Source organism: Lissotriton vulgaris, chromosome 1_1 (assembly GCF_964263255.1).
Source record: "Lissotriton vulgaris chromosome 1_1, aLisVul1.2, whole genome shotgun sequence".
Lineage (NCBI taxonomy): Eukaryota > Metazoa > Chordata > Amphibia > Caudata > Salamandridae > Lissotriton > Lissotriton vulgaris.
In genome coordinates this window covers 677,873,690-677,896,833 of record NC_141685.1, presented here as the reverse complement: position 1 = coordinate 677,896,833, position 23,144 = coordinate 677,873,690, and the positions used below count along the sequence as shown (strand labels likewise).

Genomic DNA, 23,144 nt, shown 5'->3' with positions numbered 1-23,144 from the left:
CATCTCCAACATTTATATCATACATTCACATATACACAATGAAGTCTATGAGAAGTAAGGTACTACCTCATCCTGATTTCATATTCATTTTCTTACTGATGTAGACTTCGAAGGTTTTTAGGCATAGTTTGCCAGCTTTGACTCCCATTGTAATTGGTATCTCCATTATTTTTCAAATTTCCTCTGTTGTTAAGATTGTTTTAGATAATATTTTCCAAATGTTTGAAACTAAATAATTTGTGGATTCAAATCTGGTGAGAAATGTTTCAAAGACAGTGATTTGTTTCATGGCTGCTACTTTGTTACGTAGTGGGAGTGCCCAATGTTGCAGCTGAATGTATTGGAGTCTGTCCTCTTCCTTCACTTTAAGGGTATGCTTATAGTCCTTATATAAGACTAAACATCATCTCTCAAGAAGATCCTTTAGCATAAGACACTCCTGTAGCCTCAATGTCTTAAATGTTTTTCCGTCCATTCCTGTCCGTCCTATACCGCAAGGAGTGTTGTGTTTGGTTCTGTGTTCGTTAGGAGTACATCGTCTGCATAGAGAATAATTTTATGTTCACTAATAGCCAAGTCAAAGTCGCATTTATTTCTCGGTTACTAAAAACCATTACAATCATTAGGTTGCAATTCATTTAAAGCAAAATACATAAAAGCAGTTTGCGAGTATGTTTAAATTAAGTGCAAATTATATGCAATACAGGTTAACCTAGGGCTGCTTCAAAGCCTAAAGATGTTCTGTTGATCTTCAATTAATAATAAACTGTTTTCCAAATCAGCAGTAGTCACAAAAACTGAAAAATGATTTAATACTGAACTGATACAGACATAATTAAAGAATACAAAAACATTTGCCAATATTAAGTTAAACTTGCAGCCAAGTATACAATAAAGCACATTAGTTCACCGGAAAACTACATGTCCACCAGAGCAAATGAATCACAAATCCCTCTCTGAATGGTAAGAAATTTACCTTCAAATTCTGCCAGAATTAATTTGATAAAATTGATGATAACATACAGAATTAAGTGCCATTTATTCAATATCTGGAGTAAGTGATATATATTCATCCTGAAAAAAAAAAATAGACCTAGGACGCACGTTGAATGGGACTCCAAATCCCAGACTGCCTGTATTGGGATTACCCAGCTGGTGTGGGCTGTGGCTTCTGGGAGAACTCCACCTGTCAAATAAAACCAGCCCTGCACCACTGCAGCGCAGGACTTGCGATGAAGGGGACTCAAAATCCCAGACTGCCTGACTCCCTATTACGGAGTTGTCGGGACGTGCCCCGGCAAAGCTCCCGAAGGTGTAGTGTTTTATTTGCATAGCTTGCTGGCAGAAACATGGGGAAAAGAAAAGCTCTGAACAGCCCGACGGACAGGTCTGTGCAACCTAAATTGTCAAAACTTTCAAAGCAGCCAACCTCTTGGAATTATTAAGGATAGAAGACGAATGTTGGGTGTTCCCTATTACCCTGACTGTAGAAACCCCCCACAAGATGAGTTCAGCTGCTCTTCAGATTGTGGAAATTGATGTCTCATATGGTTTGAGACCTTGCAATGGAGGATTTCCTTCAGATACGGGTTTTAAATCTGCATTCATGAGGGCTAACTGTACCACATTGATACATACTGATGGACTTGCAGAGGTGGCATGAAATTAGTGACATGAAAGTTACTGATCATTCCGAGAGCGACCATTTACCAATTATACTCCAGTGGGAACAGCCAATGATAAAGGATCAGTAATGTGTAGGCTACCCCTTGCTATTCACTCCTCTTGCCTCGACTAATAACAAATGGAATGTCAGATGGTAGGTTGCGTCTAAATCCAAGTAAGCTATCTTTATGACCTTTATAGTATTGTTGTTAGTGAATTCGAATGATTTGAACTGCAGAGCTTGCCTCCACCTCAAATACCGAGTTTCCATAATAATCTTTTTGAGAAATTGGGAAATAAATTCACGAAAAGGAGTAAAAAGAGTATGGCCTTTTACTCAGTGAGCACGAACAAATGGTTTGATGATTCATGCAAAATCGCTAAGAACGCTCTGCTTTCAGCCTTGAGGAGTAACCAAAGATCAGAAATTATAGGTAAGAGACAGGATTATGGTAAGATTATTAGAGTTAGTAAAGCTCAGTGCAATGCAAACACAAGGAGATGATGGACGGAGTGCTTAAACTTTTCAGACACTCACCCCCAGTAACAGATCTGGGTTGAATCCATTATCGTTCTTCAGCTCACTTTGCCACCCCAGTTCAGACACAGCTATATGCAAAGCAGTCTTGACCCTGTGCCTCATGGGAGCAGTCCAGCCGTACTGCCAAGCCATGTCTTCCCTGGACTGGAAACTAGCATCCTGGACCGGTTTCGGGCTAACAGCCCTCATCAGCCAGGCTAGCTTAAATCCAGTGTCAGTGAACAAGGGACTCTCGTCTGGGCATACCCTGCCAACTTAGGACGAACAAAGCAAACACAAGGAAATGATGGAAGGAGCGCTGAAACTTTTCAGACACTCGCCCCCAGTGACAGATCTGGGTTGAATCCATAATCATTCTTTAGCTCACTTCACCACCCGAATTCAGACACAGCTATATGCAAATCAGCCTTGACCCTGTGCCACATGGAAACAGTCCAGCCCGAAATGCCAAGCCAGGTCTTCTCTGGACCGGAAACAAGCACCCTGGGACCGGCTTCGGGCTAACAGTCCTCATCAGCCAGACTAGCTTGAATCCAGTGTCAGTGAGCACGAGACCCACGTCTGGGTATACCCTTCCCACTTAGGGCGACAAAAGCAGAAAGAACAAATGATAGATGGAATGCTGAACAAATCAAACATTCACCACCAGTCACAGATCTAGGTTTAATCCATTGTTTTTTTGCTCCCATCGCCACTCCAGTTTGGACCCAGCCATATGCTAATCAGCTACGACCCTGCTCCCTGTGGGAACAGTCCAACCTGAACTGCTATTTCAAGTCCTCCATAGACCGGAAACAAACATCCTGGGACCGATTTCGTGGTCGCCTGGCTGATGAGGGGAGATACCCTGAAACCGGTCCCAGGATGCTTGTTTCCGGTCCAGGAAGGGCCTTGCCTGGCAGTTCCGCTGGACTGTTCCCGTGTGGAGCAGGGTCAAAATTGATTGCATATAGTTGGGTCCAAACTGGGTTGGCATAGTGAGCAAAAGAACAATGGATTAAACCTAGATCTCTTGACTGGTGGTGAGTTGTTGAAAAGTTTCATCATTCCGTCTATCCTCTTGTTGTGTTTTCTCCGTCCCTTGGTTAGCACACTGAAGAATTTTCTATCATCACAGCTTTCACAATATTACCTAAAGACTTTTTCGCCTACTCTGCCTCCCTTCTTATGCAGTTGCCAAGAATCATTGTCCGACATGTTAGATTGCAATATAAACGACCTTCACTCATGCTCTAGCAACAATAATATAATTACAGCAACTTTCTGTGCCTGGAACGAGAAAAAGATTATGCACGGCAAGCAAAATCCAACATTTTATTAAAATGTAAATGTAAATTGATACTTGTATAGCGCACTACTCACCGCAAAGGTCTCAAGGCGCTTGTACGAATACCGCTGTGGAACCCATCCTGGCTTTCCCTGTGAGGCGTCCACTCCTGGGCACCCCCAAGGTGGAGGCCAGGCATCCTTAGCGTTGTGGGGGCCGTTGTGGAGATTAAGCAAGCTATTGCCCAGAGTTGCAGAGTGGGACTCCATGATTGGAATAGGCACCGAGGCGAGAATTATCAGATCCGTGGAATTTTGAGCCCAAGACCCGCCGTGGCGGGATATTGAACCCTGCTCCCGGGCTAGACCTCTGCATCAGGGTCTGCCGCTCTAATCATTGAGCCACAGAGTCTGCCTTTTGATGCCCACTTCAAAAATATGCTAGCTTAGTATCAATGCACTTGTCTGTGGTTAACTGTTAATTTAAAATGCACTCACTATGATCAGTCTAAATGTAAATTTACATGTGTACTTATATAAGCAGTTATTATTCATGTTATAAGTTAGTATGCCATCAGATGCAAATGCGAAAGGTGACTTTGCGTCACCACTTTACAAAAATTCCTCTGCCTTACAATATGGTAGCCGCTAGATCTTGGAAGACTGATATTTAATTTACCATGCCTTAACCAAGATCTTTTCTTTTAGGTAGTAGCTCACCATTTCTACAACTACATCTCTTAGGGGCGGTATCATCTTCTCCTCTACTTCCCACTTTTTGTGCCCACTTGATGATAATAGCGTTGCTGGTGTCTTTTTTCCAAGTTGGCCCAGAACAGTTCCGCAAGGCACGCAATTACATTTGTTCCTTCTGTATCTTCCTTCAGATTTTAATGTGGATATTGCCCTTGTGCAATCTGTTTTCCAGGTCCTCCTATTTAGAGGTTAGCTATTTGATTTAGGATTTCATATGGCAGATTGTAGCCATTTGGAGTCACAAATTCCAAACTGGATCATTTGAGAAAATATTACAATTGCATCTCCTTGGCTTTCATTTTGTTTGATCAACCAATCTTCGGTGTTAATGTCCGTCATTTCCTTTCATAGCCCATTCAGCAATAAGGACGGAAATGCATTCAGATAGCAGTTTATCTATACATTGTTCTTATATTCAGCAAAACAACTTTTTAAGTCTTCTTTAATTTGGGACCCGGTATTTTTCAGTGCCCTAATTAGGCCCGGTGCGGCTGACAAGCGCTGGGAAAGATTTGATCACAAATAATCTGTTATGTTGCGATACTTTTCTTTTTTCTTTAGTAAGGTCATATGCATGCCAAATTTGCTCTTTTCTGCAGCTCACACCAATGCAGTTTGTAGCACAGTCCCTAATAATGGCCGGTGAACACTGAATTTTAAGGGCTCACTCGTGTTTCTGAGAGCACAGACAGCAGTGCATCTAAGGCTCCCACCCACAGCAGCTTAATACTTTTTTGACCAGATTATGCTCATACCGTAGCACACTGAATAGAAAATGCAGTGGTTCATGAATTTGTAATGCAAATATATGGGTGCCCACATACATGTATGCCTTCCAAAACAATTTTGAAATCTGCAGCCCCACAAAAACACATCCTTTATGGGAATTAGTAAAATTTTCATTGTTGAGAGATAATTAATGGTTAAGCTGAGTAGGCACATCCTTGTGATTTAGAACGCCTGATCATCCACCTGGACTGTCTTTATGAGCCCATTTGCCAGAGCTCGTAAGCAGTCTTTAGTGTTATCTAAAATTTCAGCAAAGGATCGTACAGCATCCTCATTTTTTTCAGAACATCTTTCATTGGGCAATGTAATTGAGCTGTCATACTGTGGAATTTTGAACTTGAACACTGAAGACAGTGCAGCTTAAATATTATTGTAGGTTACTGTTAGTACACAGACACATGCTGCAATGTGCCTTACCTTTTTATCTTCTATGTTTTTATTTTTTATTCATTCTTGGAATATGTCAATCACTATTTTATCACATCACATGTTGACACAGTAGTTGGTTAGATAGGTACAGCTATGGATATTAATACTTATTTTGAGAATTCTTGTCTACTTCTGCAACTTACTTACTCAAAATGTAGGCAATTCCAAGAATTGGATGAGGTGTTCTTACTTTCGTAATGTGGCATGCTTCATCATAGGCCACCTCATCCCACCTTGGTAAGATGATACTACCATGGCGGACTCGACCTGAAGGGGGATTATCTTGAAGGACTTATTAGAAAATATTTATTTGGACATTTATCTGGGATGCAGTTTTTTCAAACTAAAAATACCTTGGTATAGACCCCAAGAAATACTTTATTAGGTGGTACCCTAGGTATGAATAAAAATACAAAAAGAGTATGTTTAGAGGAGGTTGCTGGATATCATGCCCTTACATACCTCTGTGGTGCCAACATGTTTCTGCCCACACTTATCCAAAGAAAGGTCTTAGGCATACATCAGGGCTTTTATAAGGATCCCTATGTTAGTCTATTTTGTGAATGTACAGGAGAGGACCTACCTCTGCTTGTTAAATTAAAGGTAGTTTACCTGAGTAGAGGGGAAGATAAAACATAATATTAAGGTAGACAGTCAGTAACAAATAAAACCACATGAGCATCATGCAGCCGATATTTTAAAAAGTAAAAGAATGTGTAGGACTTGAATGTGCAATCGTGGCACATGTGGCACATCACAGAAGTAAACAATGCATGCTTGGATGAGTAAAAACATTTGTGGATTAAACCATGCTGCATTGCAGTGTACCACCTTTAAATTTACAGAATCCAGAGGGGCCGCTTGCCTCATGGTCTGTTCATGGGTGGATGTCTCCTATTGTCATACTCTTGGAAATATATATATATCTATTTATACATGTATGTTGCCATTATTTTTTGGCATACTGAATTCTGTATTGTTACGAATGACTCCTGAATTTCTGCGACCAAAGGTTGTTTTTTGCATAACTTGAGAACCCTACCATACATTGTGGGTTAAGCTAAAATACATGTATATATTGTAAACCTCACATGATTACATTTAACTGTACCTAGATTATCTCTCTGTGTATTCTTTTCTTTTATGTATGATAACTTATATTTCTTTGTGCATATGCTTCTGAATATTCATCTTGCATTCCTATCTCGACAGGATGTGGCAATCGCTGCAGAGTTAGTTGTACACTACATGTTTAATCATAGACAGTTAGTTTTTTGGTAGAGCATCAAAGTCCTAATGCTGGCAATATCAGCCATTTAAGGTTAGGCATTGTAGGAAGCTCTCTTTAAATTAGATAATGACTAAGGATAGGGTTACGCGAAGTTAACAAAGGAGGGAGGTAGAGTAAAGAGGTAGGATTCTTACTCCACGGGCATCGATATATAAACAAGAGGAATCCTACTTACAATGACTGAGAGAAGTGTTACCCACAAGAGTGTGGGAGCACTTAGTGTTGTGTAAAATACCCCTCACACACCAAAAGGCTCCTTGTTGTCATGCTTCATCATAGGGGTCTCCGCACCCCTCTAACGGGATGTGGCGTGCTGCGACCTAAGACTACGCGGGAGCACTGATAGTAATGACTGTGGTGCGTGTGGTGTAACTGAGAGGGATATTTATGTGAGTGGTGGGATTTAGTGAAGGGTTAAACAGTACCTGGCTCGTGGGTGTATAGGAAAAAACTTTATTCACAACCCCGGGCTGGTACTACTAAAAGAAGTGAAGTGCGAGGTTATTATCTGTCGTGTTTATGGACAGTACCTCATGTGTGCGTCGACATGTTTCGGAGCATGTGCTCCTTCCTCACGTTTCACTAGTTTGTTAATGTTTTGTGTAAATAACAAAAAGTGAAAAATATATCTTAAGTGTTTAAAAATATAGGCTACATTGTGCCTACAGCGGTTTTTGGCTCCGGATACATGCATTTGCATGACTCATTAGATATAGCTTGCTTGCTTCTTGAGCACTCTTGAACGTCTGGGGGTTGATTGCTATTTGTGCAATAAACACAGGATGAGTTGTCCTCCGTCTTACCCCACACACTGCTCCGTTGGAATCATTCCAGCGGAAACACTTAAGATATATTTTTCACTTTTTGTTATTTACACTCTTGTGGGTAACACTTCTCTCAGTCATTGTAAGTAGGATTCCTCTTGTTTATATAAGGATAGGGTTAGCCATTTGAAATCTCACTACTGGGCAAGATTTTGAAGTCCATAAACCTGGTGTGTGGTTACTACTTTCATCTGCTTCTCTCAGTTTGGTAGTCTTTTGCAACAGGGATTAAGTTTCGGATGTGTCAAAGAAATTGGTTTTGAGCCTTGCATAAACTCTAACATAATAAATGTCTTTTATGTCCACAGGTATTTCACTTACAGATTTAAAGAGATGACTTTGGAGCAGGAAGAATCCATGATACATCAGCCAAATAAAGCATGCCATTTTCTAGCTCACAATGGCTGGGTCATGGGCGATGATCCACTCCGTAACTTTGCGGAAGAAGGTGTGTACATTTGGTATTTAGATGGGAACATTACAATATAAAAAGGCAATTATGCAGGAGCTGCTGACTGGCCATTTATAATTAACTGTTTCAAAACATTGCGCGCATTTTTAATGCTTTATTATCAATAAAGTGGCTTCTACTTTCCAGCCACTCAGTCAGTCAGAATACCTTTATTCGGTCTAGCTAGACCATAAATGCAAGCATAAAAGCACAAAACATGCTGCAATTGATCAATAAACCTTGATAACATTAAACATTCTGTAATCTTACAAGAAAGTCAGTAGTAAAAGAACTTGCAGGCTAAAAGTATTAAAAAGAAGCGAACTCATTACATGATTATAGAGGCCGTCTGCTTAATGGCACATTGAATGTAAACATCAGTTAAGAAAAAGATCTTCACAGTTGGTATTGATTGCCAGTAGGCAAAAGCGGTTCTACAGTACCGTATGTTAGCTAGTTTAAAAAAAATGTAAAAGATAATGCTTCCTCAGAACTGAATAAAACCTGCAGAAAAACATAGTGTATTGTGCTTTTTGCAAAAGGATCACCGCAAGGGCAAATAGGTAAAGTCAACAAGTAAGAGCCCTGGGAGGGGAAGGTGACTAGAAACTGTACTGTGCTTAGTCTGAATCTAGCTAACAGAAATCTGTGATGCTGACTACTCCCCCAAGATAGATACAGTTCAATACCATTGTTTGTACAAATGCCCATGTTAGTCTTCACAGTAATCTTGTTTGCCTCCCTCTTCACTCTGATATCCAGACAATTGGCTAAGCGCTCATCTTTTAGAGAGCTATAAGAGCTTACGTTTAGGCTACCAGGTAAGTTAAAGAGATCTTCCTGGCCCAGTCTGAGGCAGGTATTATAAATGGATCTAATCCAGGGGATATTTAGACCTCGATTGAGTTTCAAGCAGTCAAGAGAGCACGACTCCTAGTCCATAAGAGGAGGGGTTGTGTTTAAAATCATTGATGTACCCTAACCCCACCTCAGGGTGGCAAATAAAAGGAGCTTTGAGCACAGCAAGAGTTGCCTTTTATTACAACTATTCTTAATTCTTTCCGCACCCTCTTGGTCACCAACGCCCCACACCCAATCCCCATTAGACGCATTAGCACATCACTTGGCTCTGTATATAGCCACTCCGTCCCTAACAGGCTTACTGCCTAGTCTATTGGCAAAACAAAAAACTGCCTCCACATCCTTAAGGAATTTAGCACCTCTACAGGTTTTTAAGGGGCCCCACCTAAGATGTTTTAAAAGGGATACCTATATTGGAAAACTTGGAGACAGAGCTAACTTTATTGCAAATTTTTGGGGGGAGTTTTATATAGCACGTACTAGACACAAAGGTATCAGATGGTTTACTTGAGCACCAGTTGCGTTACAGACGGCCACAATGTTTTTTTGCTAGGCACGGGGAGATTAAGTGATTTGCCCAGAATCACAGGATGTTGAGCGTCCCTGCTGAGTCTCAAACCCAGTTCCCCAGCTACGAGGTCACAACCTGCTATTTGCTGTAGAGGCACCATTTTCATTTTTCCTGGTGTCAAAAACCATTACATGTGTCTTAACCGGGTTCCCCTTTAGATCCAGTGGAGGTATCTTCGATGTCAGGGATAGTATAAACATTTATTAAATGGGACAGCCAAGCTTCAGAAAGCTGTCAAGACCCACATATCCTTGGTGTTCTCAAAATAGTTGTGGTTAACTGTATCCAGAAGGCCTTACTGTTTCTGAGCTCACTGGCCTGTAATTAGGAAGAGTAAGTTTCCTACTAATGGCATTCTTCCAAGCTATGAGATTTTGCTTATATAGATGTCTGTAGGCGCGCAGCAGTTACTAGTCTCTGGGGGATTTCCTATGGGCCGCCAGTTGTTGGTTCTGGCACTTAGCACAATCACATCAATTCACTTGACCAGATTCCTGTCACCTGAATTAGTTGGAACAATAAGATCGTGGGGCAAACTGCAATTCAAAGCTATTAATAAGCTCTAGCCCGACCCAGGTTTATAATCATCCCCTAGGTAACTCAGGAGTGAAGAGGGCAACATATTATCTAGGATGGAAACTGCATCTAACTTAAACCAGCTCCTTATCACCTCTCTATTCTTAGAGAATGATACATCACAAGTTGTACTCGCAGTAGGCATCTTAGAAAAGAGAGAGGCATCAGTAGAGAGAGTCAACAGCCTATGATCGCTAAGGGGTGAATCAGCGCGAAGATAATTCAGCACCCAATCCCTCAGTGTTTGTGAGAATAGAATAAAATCAAAGTAGCTGACGGTACACTTCCCAACAAAGTTGGGCCTTGTGACTGGAACCAAAATGTTAAATTCATCCCCGAGAGGATAGTGGGCAAAATGGGAGATGGGATCCCGGTGTCATCCGTCAGCTCTCAGACGTTAGCTGCAAAGTGCTGGCAATCTCGCAGAGTAGAGTCCCCCAGGAGTACCATTTCAATGCTCTCTTGGATGTTACTAACACATTTATAAATATCCATGAGCAGCATGCTGGCTACGTCCACCTTTGAAGTGTCAAAACATTATTATAAACATGAACGAGTAACATTAGGATGTTTGCACACTGCAACTAAATAAGTTTGATCATAGAATCTGGGTAGGGGAATGACAAAGATACAAAAGGTATGAGGTCACCCTTGGCCCTTCCCATAGTACTTGTGACTGCTGGTGTAAAATAAGTGGCGTAACCATCCACAAATACGGAGTCAGTGAGCCATGTCTCTTGCAAACAAATGACAGCATAGCGGTCCATAAATGTATGCCAGTCTGGGCTCCCCCATTTGCTTGCCAAGCCTGCCATGTTCCATGAGGCTATCAGTAAAGGAGAAAAGCTGCTGCTTATCAGGTCCAAGCTGGAAGAAGGACGGTAACTGGCAGTTGGAGTGGTCGTAGAACCCAAGTCAGCCCTCAGAAATCCATCAACCCTCCACGAGGTGCCTCTGTCCAGTTCATTTGATTTAACTGCGAGGTAGGGTCAAACCTATGAAAGGAGGAAACGAAGAACCTGGCCGACAGCAAGTTCGACATATTAACCTGAGGTTGATAGAATTAACTAATCGGGAGTGCCAAAATGGACAACGAGTATAGCCCAGCAAGCAACAGCTTAGACAAGTTAACCTTGGCCACACCCTGTCCTTAAAATTTATGACAATGCAATCCAGTTTAGGACTATGAATAAACGTACGGAACTCTGTGAACAAAGTTAATGATTGTGTAGCAACAATATCCCTCCCTATATGCCATTAGCCCATTTCACCACTTTGTTGATCAGCTGATCATAGTCTTTATGTGAGTTGTGGGCGAGCGGGGATGTTTTTAAAGATAACAATGAAGGGGGTTGCCTGAGGCTGGAGATTCAGCTACAGATCTTTGGGAGACAATGATGGCAGAGTATGCCCAACACAGGCGTTTACTGGGCCATGAGGCCCGCGATGTTGGATGCGTGCCTCCTCGTCAGTTGTATAGGAAGCCTGCAGGCCCTTCCTAGACGCTGTACTCAACTCAACCTATTCTGACTGGGCACTCTACCCAGAAAGGCTGTTGCGGGGGGCTTCAGAGATAGAGCAGAGCTAAAGGTTCGTCAGTGGGGCTGATAGGCTGTAGCCTAGCACGATGTAACACCAAAGAGATGCCCCTCAGCTTGATCAGTGTTCCCTCCAACTTTGCAAGATGAGCCAGGATGGGTTCCAGTGTGCACGTCTGAGGACACAGCTTTCCTGCACAATACCTCAGCTAAGTCAGGAGTGATAAGCCCTTCGTTACTGGTTGCCTGAAGGCTAGTGACAGAGTTGGAAACCCGTGCTGGGCTTAGCAGGGCTACAGAGAGGTGCGGACATTTGAATCTGGCCCCCATTTCCACTCTTTTCCTCTCCCCCCCCCCCCTTAGGCTTTTGGACTTCCTAGAATTGGCTGGAGTAGTAGGGGAGTTAAGCCTCACCGGGTGAATGCCAAGCACAGCAGGATCCATGGTAGCGGCACTATTAGAGATAACAGGAACAGCACAGCACCCAGTTGGGTCAGCAAGATGGCTAGGTGTTTCAGGCACATGGGGAATGCAGGATGACAGACAACGCTTGGTAATTTCAATTTCCCTATTGATGACCACCGCAGATTGTTGTATTTGGATATTTTGGATATTTGCAGGGGTATTTATAGAGCGCGGCGTTTGCTCCGGAAGGAGCATCATGGCGCTGAAAATCCTTGAAACCAGGTCACAGAGCGATAGGGGGAAGACTAGATGGAGGCTTTAGTCCAGTCGTCGGAGAGATTAAAAATCCAAGTTTTGAGAAGTTTCCTAAAGGGTTTCTCAAGTGTCTGAAGTCTGAGGTGTCTCGGCATGCTGTTCCAGGCTCTAATAGCCAGGGTGCTAAGGGTTTTTCCGCCTTTAGACTTCAGGTTGAACTTGGTGGAGATCATGAAGTTTTCTTGAGAAGATCGGAGGGAACGGCTCGGATTGTAATGTGGGAAGCGCTTGGTAAGATAAGAGGGACCTGTTTTGTTAAAGGCTCGGAAGGCAACGGTGAGAATCTTAAAGAGTATTCTCTTGTGCAAGGGGAGCCAATGTAAGGTCTTCAGGGCTGAGGAGATTGAGGATTTGCGTGGGAGTTTTAGGACAAGGCGGGCGGCAGTGTGTAGAACACTTTGAAGTTCAGAGAGAGTGGACTTCTTGGTCCCTGCCAGGAGGCTGTTACAGTAGTCTACACGTGAGAGTATGAGGGCTACTGTTACTGTTTTTCTAGAGTCGAGGGGGAGAAAATCAAAGAACTTTCTCAGGGATTTGATTATGCCGAAGCATTTTCCTGCTACGGACGTGACATGGTGATCGAATGAAAGGTCAGAGTCAAAAAGAACCCTGAGGTTCCGGGCAGAGGAGACGGTCTGGGGGGGAGCAACAGAGTTGTCAGGCCACCACAGGGCGGGACAGAAAGAAGCGTTCTTTCCAATGGGGAGGATCTCAGTTTTATTTGAGTTGCAACAGAGGTGGTTAGTGTCCATCCATTGGAATACTGCAGTTAGGCAGTGTTTAAGATTGAGCTCTGCCTTGTTGGAATTGTCGTCTAGGGGGATGATCAACTGAGTATCATCGGCATATGAAGTGACAGTTATGCCGAATGATTCTATTAGGGTGAGAAGGGGGATAAGATAAATGTTAAAAAGGAGGGGGCTTAGGATGGACCCTTGGGGGACTCCGGAGGACACCTTTTTCTTATTGGATTGAAAGGAGCCCAGGGTGACAGTTTGGGACCTATCGCTAAGAAAAGATCTGATCCATGATAGGGCTGAGTTGGTGATGCCGATGTCCATAAGTCTATTGATCAAGATGGAATGGGATATGGTATCGAAAGCTGCCGTAAGGTCAAGAAGGATCAGAATGGCCTTCTTCCTTTGGTCTTGCAGTGTTTTAATGGTGTCGGTCAGTTCGATTAGGGCAGTTTCGGTTGAATGTTTAGACCGGAACCCGAATTGCTGGGGATGGAGTATGTTGTGGGATTCCAGAAAGGTTTTGAGTTCTTTGTGGACTAGCTGTTCTGTTATTTTGCCCAGGGCGGGGAGGAGGGTGATAGGGCGGAGGTTGGTCAAGTCCGCTGGGGATTTGTTGGCTTTTTTCATCAGTGGCTTGACCACGCCTTTTTTCCATGAGAGGGGAACAGAACCAGAACTGAGAGACAGGTTGATAATGTCATTGACAATAGGGTTGATCTCATCAATGATGAGATGGAGAATCTTAGGGGGGCAGGGGTCGGAGGGGGATCCAGATTTGCAGGAAAGGATCGCTTCTCTGGTCTGAGCCAGAGTCACCAGAGTGAAGTTTTTGAGACTGTTAACAGTCAGGCAAGGTTGGTCGGGGTCGAGGATTTTGTGAGTTGAAGGGGGAGGGGGGAAGTGTTTTTGAATGGAGGTAATTTTATCGTCAAAGTAATCAGAAATTTTGTCACATAGCTCTTGGGATGGGGGGATTTCGGGTTGGAGAGCTTTGGGGTGGGTGAAAGTCTTTACTATTGTAAATAGAGTTTTTTGCTTTTGGCTGGCTTCTTTAATGGCATTTACGTAGTATGTTCTCTTGGCCGATTTGATGGTAGAGAGATAGCTTTTCCTCTGAAGAATATAAGCGTTTCGGTCGCCATTATCGTAGGTTCTGCGCCATTTACGTTCCGCTTTCCTGCAGAGTAGATGAGCGGAGGCTAAGTCAGGAGTATACCAGGGAGCTTTGATTTTAGTTTTCTTCAATATTCTATCTTGATGATTGGATGGGCATCGTTTAGCAATTTCTTTTGAGAGCCAATTGTGAAGGCGGTCTGCATCTCTGTCGATGTTACCGGATAGAGAGGGGGCGTTGGTTAGGGAAAAGGGATTGAGAGTGAGATTTTTCTGGACAGTTTTCCAGTTTGTAGAGTGAGCATGGTGAGGAATGCGTTTATTGCTGGTAGGAGGGTGCCAGCTAGAGATGTGGAAGGGGATCAGGCAATGATCAGTCCATATCTGGGGTAGGGGGGCAGGGTGGTGATGGAAGGGAAATTGGAGCAAACACCATCCAAGGTGTGACCAAGAGAGTGAGTAGGCAACGTGACACTTTGTTGTAGGTTAAATATTTCAAGTGTCTGAAGAAAGTTGCTAGTTTGAGAGTCGGCGAAGGTCTCAAGGTGCAAATTAAAATCTCCTAGCAGGGTAAAGTGTGGGTAACGGAGTAGGAAGTGTCCTAGAGCGTCATTCAGGGAGTCGAGAAATTTAGCAGCATTGCCGGGTGGGCGGTAGATCAGGCCACCGGAGAGGGAAAGGGATTGGCTGAGTTTGATGGAAAAGCCTAATCCCTCTGCGTCAATGAGAGGGTCAAGGCAGAAGGTGTGACAGTTAAAGGTGTTCTTCAGTATAATTGCAACACCTCCTCCTCTACCTTTCTGTCTGTCCTGTCTGTGGAAGGAGTAACCCTGGGGAAGGGCTACGGCTATGTCGGGGTTACTGTCTTCAGTGAGCCAGGTTTCAGTGATCATGAGGCAGTCGAGGTCATAGTCAATGATGAGATCGTGAATGTCTTGACTATGTTTGCACATCGACCGGGCATTTGTCAGGCCACCTGTGAAGAAGGGTCGTTGGTGTTTGGGGGGGGTTGGCTGGTCGTGGTCGAAAGTGAGTGACCAGCGGCATTTGGTGCAGCTGGTAGGGCCGACTACTTTTGATAGATCAAACTTGCAAGAGCAGCCGGAACTGCCTCGGATTCGGAGAAGGTCGTTGGGTGCATACCTGATACTAGGAGGGATTGGGGCAGGGGTTCCTGCGCCTGGCGTGGTCTTGGCGCGGACGGGCGCAGACGGGCTTGCCTTAGGCGCGCCTTTGGCGCGCAAACGGCGCTCCCGCTGCGCGCGTCCGCTGCGCGTCCTATGCATACACATTTGTAAGGGAAGGAAGGGGGCGTGGCCTCCAAGGGGGCGGAGGAATCCATCTATAGTGGTGCACGGCGTGGGCTTCGGGTGGTTGACCCTCTGCTTCTCCATGATGTGCAAGTAGCAAGTGACCAACAGATGGTAATTCACACAATCACTGGGCACAGTTAGCCAAGGCAAGTAAGTGTAGAAAACGTCAAACACAATAACTTATATGATAGGCGAAAAAGGGGTGACCCAGTCTCCTCCAGGAGATGAAGGGCAAAGATGGACCCAGGTGTGTACCGCGCCACGTTATGAGTAAAGCGCTTTTATAGTACTAACGCCGCCCCCTCCTCCTGGTAAGGGCAAAACCTGCTGGAGACGTAGTCCTACCCCAGCAAGTTATGGCAAGGCAACAAAGTCAGTAGAGGTGCATCCCCTGCTGCGGTATGAGCAAAGTGCTTTAATAGCACGTAGTGCCTCCCCCACTTCCTGGTAAGGGCAAAGCCTTGTGTGGGCCATAGTCCCATCCCGCAGGTTAAGGCCAGGCAAGATTTTCAGTAAAGGCACATCCCTAGCCGTGGTATGAGTAAAGCGCTTTTATAGCTAGTAGCGCCAACCCCCTCCTCCTGGTAAGGGCAAATCCTCTTGAGGGACATAGTCCCACCCCAGCTGGTTTAATTCAAGGCAACCAAGTCAGTAGAGGCACATCCCCAGCCACTCAAAAACATAGATGTCAATACCTTTTAACTTAAGCAATGTAGCAACAGTATATATAAAAAATACAATAAATTCAACTTCATTTAATATCAGATATGCAGGAAAAACTGTAAACAAAGAAGATGAGGGGTATTTGGTGTCTGGAGAGGTTTTTTCCTAAGTGGTGCACCTTGCTTATTAGATGTCCCTTGCAATAAACTGCATGGGGCTTTAAAGCCGGTTTATGTGATTGCTTTATATACATGAAATTTCCCGTTGGGGCATTCACTTTAAAAAAGATTTTATGTGAGATGGAAAAAGCTTCTCTTTCCTCCTTGTGATATTTAGGCAAATTTCTAAAGCATTCCCAAATTGTCTTAATATTTTTTTCTGAAATACAACACAAGGGGTAGCCCCCTCTTCTCATATTTAGGTACAGTGGGCATGTAGTAGGAGAGTAGTGCTGAATGCCATATGTGCCCTTGCATTTTCCGAAAGACAGTGTGTCTACATAAGTATATTTGTTAGAGGTTTTGGGTAACTTAAGATTTTCTAATTAGCTGGTAAAAATTGAGTAAGAACACTAGAGCTACTTCAACAAGTTTTTTTCTCTCTATATGATGCTGTTTACTAACCACTTGCTTTCCTACTATAAACTTCACCCCATAAAAGTTGGTCCACTAGGGCCAATTACTTTGGATCTTAAGAACTTACAATAGACCACTGTGATATAACATGTCACTAAACCTATAATTAGCTAACATTGACAAAACCTCTGATCTGGTAATGTATGAGATGTTGTGCTCATTTTTGATCATGGAAGTTGCTACTGCAATAAGTGATTAGATTTATTTTAGGTCTTAAATGGGCACTCAAACTGAATAAAAATTAGGAACATCCTTTTTTTAATCGGAAAATGTATTTACCATGCTTACAACCATGGACGTTCTGCAAAACAGCCCTTGAATTACCAACCAATACATAAATATGGGCCTGATTCAGAGTTTGGTGGACCGGGTTATTCCGTCACAGATGTGACAGATATCCAGTCCGCCGTATTACAAGTCCATTATATTCTTTGGCCCTTGTAATACGGTGGAACGGGATATCTGCCACGTTTGTGGCAGAGTAACTCGTCTGCAAACTCTAAAGCGGGGCCTAAATGTTAAAGAAAATTAAAAGAAAATAAATCAATTTTCTGAGGGAACTCTGTAACAGACATGAATTGTATTTTATGAAAATGTTTTGACAGCTGGAAAAGAAAGTGCTGATAAATGGCTGCACCAGGCTGTGTGATGAGTTATTGTTTTCTTTACAGGCTCAAACGTTTACCTCAGACGGGAACTTATTGCTTGGGGTGATAGTGTCAAACTGCGTTATGGGGAAAAACAAGAGGACTGCCCTTACCTCTGGGAACACATGAGGAAGTACACCGAGATTACTGCCAAATATTTCCATGGAGTCCGCCTCGACAACTGCCACTCAACTCCCATCCATGTAGCTGAGGTACAGAATGATATCTTATCATAATAATCCATACAAAGTGCATAGTCTTCCTCTTGGCAAAATGTATCAACCAGTTTACATTCAATGGACTTAACATGGATACTTAATTGTATGTTCCTTTAAATTCGTAACATCCACCCCATAGGGTGATTTTCTTATTTGCTTTGGGGGCACATTAAGTTTATCTTGGTCCTTTTGAAGTTCATTTTGAACTGTAGATTTATATTTTATTTTTACCCACGATATAGTTCATTATATTTATTTTTCAGTCCTTCCAGGTACCAATTGCAGATAAAGACTCACACTAAGACCCAAAAAGCTGTGTAAACAAAATCGCAGTATTATCATAAATGTTTATCGTACTATCATATATGTTAATCATTCTATCTTGTGCTCATCAGCAGTGCAACACTTCTCAATTCTATCTCTTTGTCAGATTTGTTTACATTAGTATATTCAGTATCCTATGCGCAAAAAATAGATCTATCAAATATAAGAATACTTGTATCCTATTTATATTATTAAAGCACACAGCCTTTCCTCCATTTTGCAGTGTGTTTCTCCCAGAATTACTGCTGGTTTCCTAGCTTATGCATGATGTCAAATAACCTTTGACTTAGAGCTTGAATGGAATTACCATTGAAAGGATACAATATCTCAAGTGCCCACCTTCCTAACATTAAATGATATTTCTATTTTCTAACGTAAAAGTGCATTATGGAATTGGGACATTTTGTGTCCAGGAAAAGTATACACACATAATGCCTCTAATATTTACTGGAAAACATATTACTTTCCACCAACTTTCTGATGAATCATAGATGAATGCGAAACACAGATAAAGTCTGACCTTTTGGAGACTAAACAAATTGGTATACGTACTTGCTGGCCTGTATTTTGCCATTTGATCCTCCTAGGTAATAACAAAAGCACAACTGTATGCCCACATATGCTTTTCATGGTTAGAATTCAAAATTATGTGATTTCAAACATGTGATTCTAGAAGTCAATGGTTTGCCCTTTTGCCAACATAGGTAGCTCCTCTACATAGACCAAATCAGATGCAACTACCATAATTAATTTGTTTCTTCATGCCCTAGAGGCAACAAAGTCAAGAAAGCCCAACTGAATATTCCTAGTGTAAGTGTTACCCCCTGAAAACAGGCTACTTAAAAATAGCAATTCCTAATCACGCTGTTTCTATTGTTCAGTTTTCACTAAGCTTGTGTAGCATATTGTCTCAAATATTTACCAGAAAACATGATATTCTTATCCACCAACTTTATGACATATCATATAGGAATAAACAACATAGATAAACTCTGACATTATAAAGGTTAAACAAATGGGGTACATGTATTTACCAAAGGAGTTCCTTACGCTGCAATGAAACCGCATGTACACCTGCAGGGCCTTCAAAAATTAAGCAATGGCTCCAACCAGGGTGATTTTAAAGCAAATTATTCTAGAAGTCAACAGTGAAGAGTATCTTAAAAACAAATATAACAACCATAGTCAAATTGTTTAAAAATGCTTTGGTCAAGAAAGTCCAAGTAAATAGTCACAGTGTAAGTATTATCCGCTGACAACATGGTATTAAAAAAAGCAATTCATAAATTTACAGTTGTCTGAACTATGCAGAGAAAAAATCGAGGACAAAGGAGGTAAAGCATGAAAGGAGCCACTTGAAAGAACTGTTAACTTTTTTAGCTTGTTAAGCTGCTCTGGAGTCTCCTGATATTTTGCATATATTTCTCAGTTTCATCTAGAGGTTTTCTATATTACGAATGTCTTCCATCCACATGTCATGAATTGTTAGATTATGTGTAAGCCTGAATGCTTCTTATCAAATGTTTGTGTTAATCTCAGCTCTGAAATTAATGTGTCTACATTTGGGTTTAATGTATCTTATATGTGCACAGTGTGCTTACTCAGAGCACATCTACTCATCTTTAGGTGTTAAAAATGAATGCTTCCACATATGAATGACCAAGATGAGCCACTCCAACATTAGAGAATTTTATTTCACAATATCATGAGAGCTTTAGATAGCAATTATTATTGTTTTATCAGAAACTATAGAATTTCCAGCATGCATCGATAAATGTATCAACCTGATAATTACTTTTAAAGCTTCAATGTTATTGATTTTTCCAGTATGCAGTTTTTGAGGGCTTTGTTCCAATCATTAAGAAATCTATTACAATCTGTAGGAGATGCTTGCTGCAGCCAGGTCAGTCAGACCTAATCTATATGTGATAGCTGAACTCTTCACGGGCAGTGAGTACATCGACAATGTCTTTGTCAACCGCCTGGGAATTACCAGCCTGATTAGAGGTACATCATGCACCCAAAAACTATGTAGAAATGTGATGGTTTTGCTATTTACTGTTTGTACTTTGAAACTAACTGAATGTTTGTATCTTTTCTTTTGTACCCTCTGTTCTATGCAAACTCTTTATTTATCTCAACCATTTCCTTTCTCACCACTGTATCTGCTGTAAATCTCACCTTAATAATATGTTTTCTTTTGGCTGCATTTTCATGCTTTTTTTGTTTTGCTTTATGGTTGCTCTTCTATTTTTGCATTGCAATTCCCTTTATTGCACAACTCATGCCTAGCGTTGCATCCTTCCCTTTTGCTCTTCCCTGCTTCCTCTGTTTTTCACTTACTTGGCTGTGCCTGCTGCAGTACATGCTGGATACGGCTAGAAAATTTCGGAGAGATTTGTATGTAGTGGCTGAGCTGTTTACTGGAAGTGAGGAGTTGGACAATATCTTTGTGACTAGGCTGGGCATAAGCTCCCTAATTCGAGGTAGGCGTGCAGTGGTGTTTAATTTATTCTAAATAATTAAAGCACTAACTATATGTACATGAGGATGTAACCTGACCTGTAATTTGCTGCATGAAAAGTAATTGATCACTCAATTTTAAATTCATAATGAAGTTTAATGAATGTGTAAGTTATTAGAAAAATATACTAACATCTTTTTTTCTGAAATCAATTGATCTCTCTATTTCCGTTACCCCTGAAAATGTCTGTAAAAGAGAATACAACTTCAGAAATGTTAGTTCAACTTGCATGATGTACAGTATGTATCACTCCCATTTTCCCAGTGAAAACGGTGTACACTTGCAAATCTGGGACTCAATAACAATCTTTACTTTTCAAAGATTATGGTTTTATTTAAATTATTTCAGGCACGATAGTCTGAACTAACTTCTCTGCTGGCTTTCCACAGTTTATTGTATGCTTGTATGGAAAAAATGAGGACAACATCTGAGGTTTAATTCTCCATATTGTGCCTCCTGCTCCCAGTGTATCCTTAAACCCCCCAATACTGTTTAGTTAGGTTTAAAAGATAACTTAGCCTTTGTTTGAACATGTTTTAACATGGAAGTGAAAATGTACTAATTGTTGCAGTTGAAATCTGTTTCTGATGTGAGTTTGTACAGTTGAGATGCTTAGTTTTAAAATATGTTGTACAGCATCTCTTTAGTGCACCTTATTATATAGAAATAATGCACCCAAAACAAACCCATTTTTTGAGACTAGGATCAGTATGTTACTACACCCATCCTAATTCTCATTAGACCTAACATTTTAGTGGCTGCGCCTATTGTGATCAAATTTTACATTTCCTACTGTCTGCAAAGTTTTGTTTAGACTAGTGCAGTAGATTGATGCAAACGAAAACTGGGCTTGCTGGTATATTTTAGGAATTATTGTGTCCCAGATCACCCATAAAGACGATGATAATGGATTAGAAGTGTCTCCTCACCCTATACATGTGGCCAAAGAGTAGAGGTGAAAAAATATATATTATTTGCTTGATGAGGTTTTGAGAAACCAGAAAACTCCATGAACTTGAGAGCTGGTTTCCCCGGTATATCTTTTCCACCAGAGAAATTTCTTGCAACAAAAGGTTTTCAGAAATATTTTCCTGCTTCTGCAGGCAAAATCACCTGCACAAATAGTGGGCTTGACCAGTACTTTCCTCTGCGAAACCTACTAATTACTCAATATTTCAACCTCTTTTTTTATCCATCTCCTCTGCAAGTGTAGCCTCCCTCGGGGTTGTCATGTTAGTTTCCCACACTAAGGTGCCTGAAAGGGCTGAAACCCCTGTTATCATCACTGAAGCTAAAGGTGTTAAAAGTAGATCTAGGATGGTCTGCTCCATGTAAGATTGTAACTATCTAAATAAATTCAGTATAGTTAAATTTTTTATACCTGTATTGGTATCAAAAGTAGACTTCCAAATGATCTTACTTACTCTGTCATTCCTGAATCTGTGTTGAGCATTTTTGTATTATGATAAACACTGTACGGCCATGTTGGGAAACTTAGAAAACTAGAAAGGTATCATATTGTCTTTACCACCCTCCCCCTTAATTGGTCAAAAGGGTTTTGATTTCTCAGTTTTGACCTGCAGATGGAAATAGTAGGATGATGTCCAATACCTTCTGCCTGGTTCTCCTCCCCTAACTGCTTGTAGGAGGCTTAGAATGCTTCTTTTACAACTCCCAGGCTAGTGTGCTCTTTTTTTTTAGAAATTGGCTTGCATAACAATTCAGAGCTGTTGAATGCAGACAAAATAAATCTGTTACCAATTTTCACAGTTTAGGAGCATTACTTTAAAAATAATTAAATAAATCCCAAAAGATGTTTTGGTAACTTCGATCTTGGGGAATTTATTTTCCAATCTTGATTGGAGCTCCTCCTGTGAATAAGTCTTAACTGCGTTGATCGTGGAGGCAACAACAAAAGACCAACATTGTAGTTGCACCAAAAAACAACCATGAAAAAACAGCAAAATAGTTAAAGAAGTGAAGCCATTGACAGAATCAGCTATCCAAAGTGGTGTATGAAAAAGAAAGATTGTTAATTAAAAGGGTTGGCAGCTAATAAAAGCAATATTCAGCCATTAGGAAACACACAGGAGCCGCTGAGAGAAGCTATAGATGGTAAATGAGAAGTTAATAAAAGATTAAGAGTCAAGAATGGAAGAGTTGGAATCCTGAATAGAGGCTATAGAAGTAAGTTTAATAGCTTAATAGATAATGAGACTGCTGGGCTATGCTGGATCTCTACTACTAGTTCATTTAAGTTAACTGAGGAAGACTTTTTATTTTTCCTACTTATGAAGAAATGCTTTCAGATGCTGGCTGAAACTAAGTAATATACTTTGTCTTAAACTTACAGTTAACCAGTGGAAGGTACATACAGAATGGAAGTGGTATAGCAGAGAGGGAGAAATGCCAAGACACTAGGAAAAGCTATCGCAACCAAGTAAGGAAGATAATAAATCAGAAAAAGAATTTCTAAAACGAAATTATTAGATTCTGTAATAATAAGGATGTGGAGGACTGATGATCAAAAGGAGACAGCCAATGAAGGCTCCGTTCTAAAGAAAACTAAAGTCGATTCTTCATAAATATAATGGTGAGGTGGAACATGAGTAGGTTCTATCACGAGGGACACCGTGAAACTCTGTGGCCATTATATACCAGTTTTCATGGTTAGAGTTATTCCATGGTC

General features: G+C 41.5%; 1 protein-coding gene across 4 annotated transcripts in view; it reads left to right on the top strand.

The window, feature by feature from the left end:
* AGL (amylo-alpha-1,6-glucosidase and 4-alpha-glucanotransferase) overlaps positions 1 to 23,144 on the top strand; it is a 354,506-nt gene that overhangs the window by 123,652 nt on the left and 207,710 nt on the right. For 3 of the 4 annotated variants that reach the window (XM_086954603.1, XM_086954587.1, XM_086954593.1), the window contains exons 11-13: positions 7,870 to 8,009; positions 17,414 to 17,601; positions 20,294 to 20,417. In XM_086954603.1, the coding sequence (XP_086810729.1) occupies positions 7,870 to 8,009; positions 17,414 to 17,601; positions 20,294 to 20,417 (452 nt within the window). Of the gene's footprint in view, positions 1 to 7,869; positions 8,010 to 17,413; positions 17,602 to 19,814; positions 19,939 to 20,293; positions 20,418 to 23,144 lie in introns of all 4 variants that reach the window. The other variant, XM_086954609.1, reaches the window with a different exon arrangement.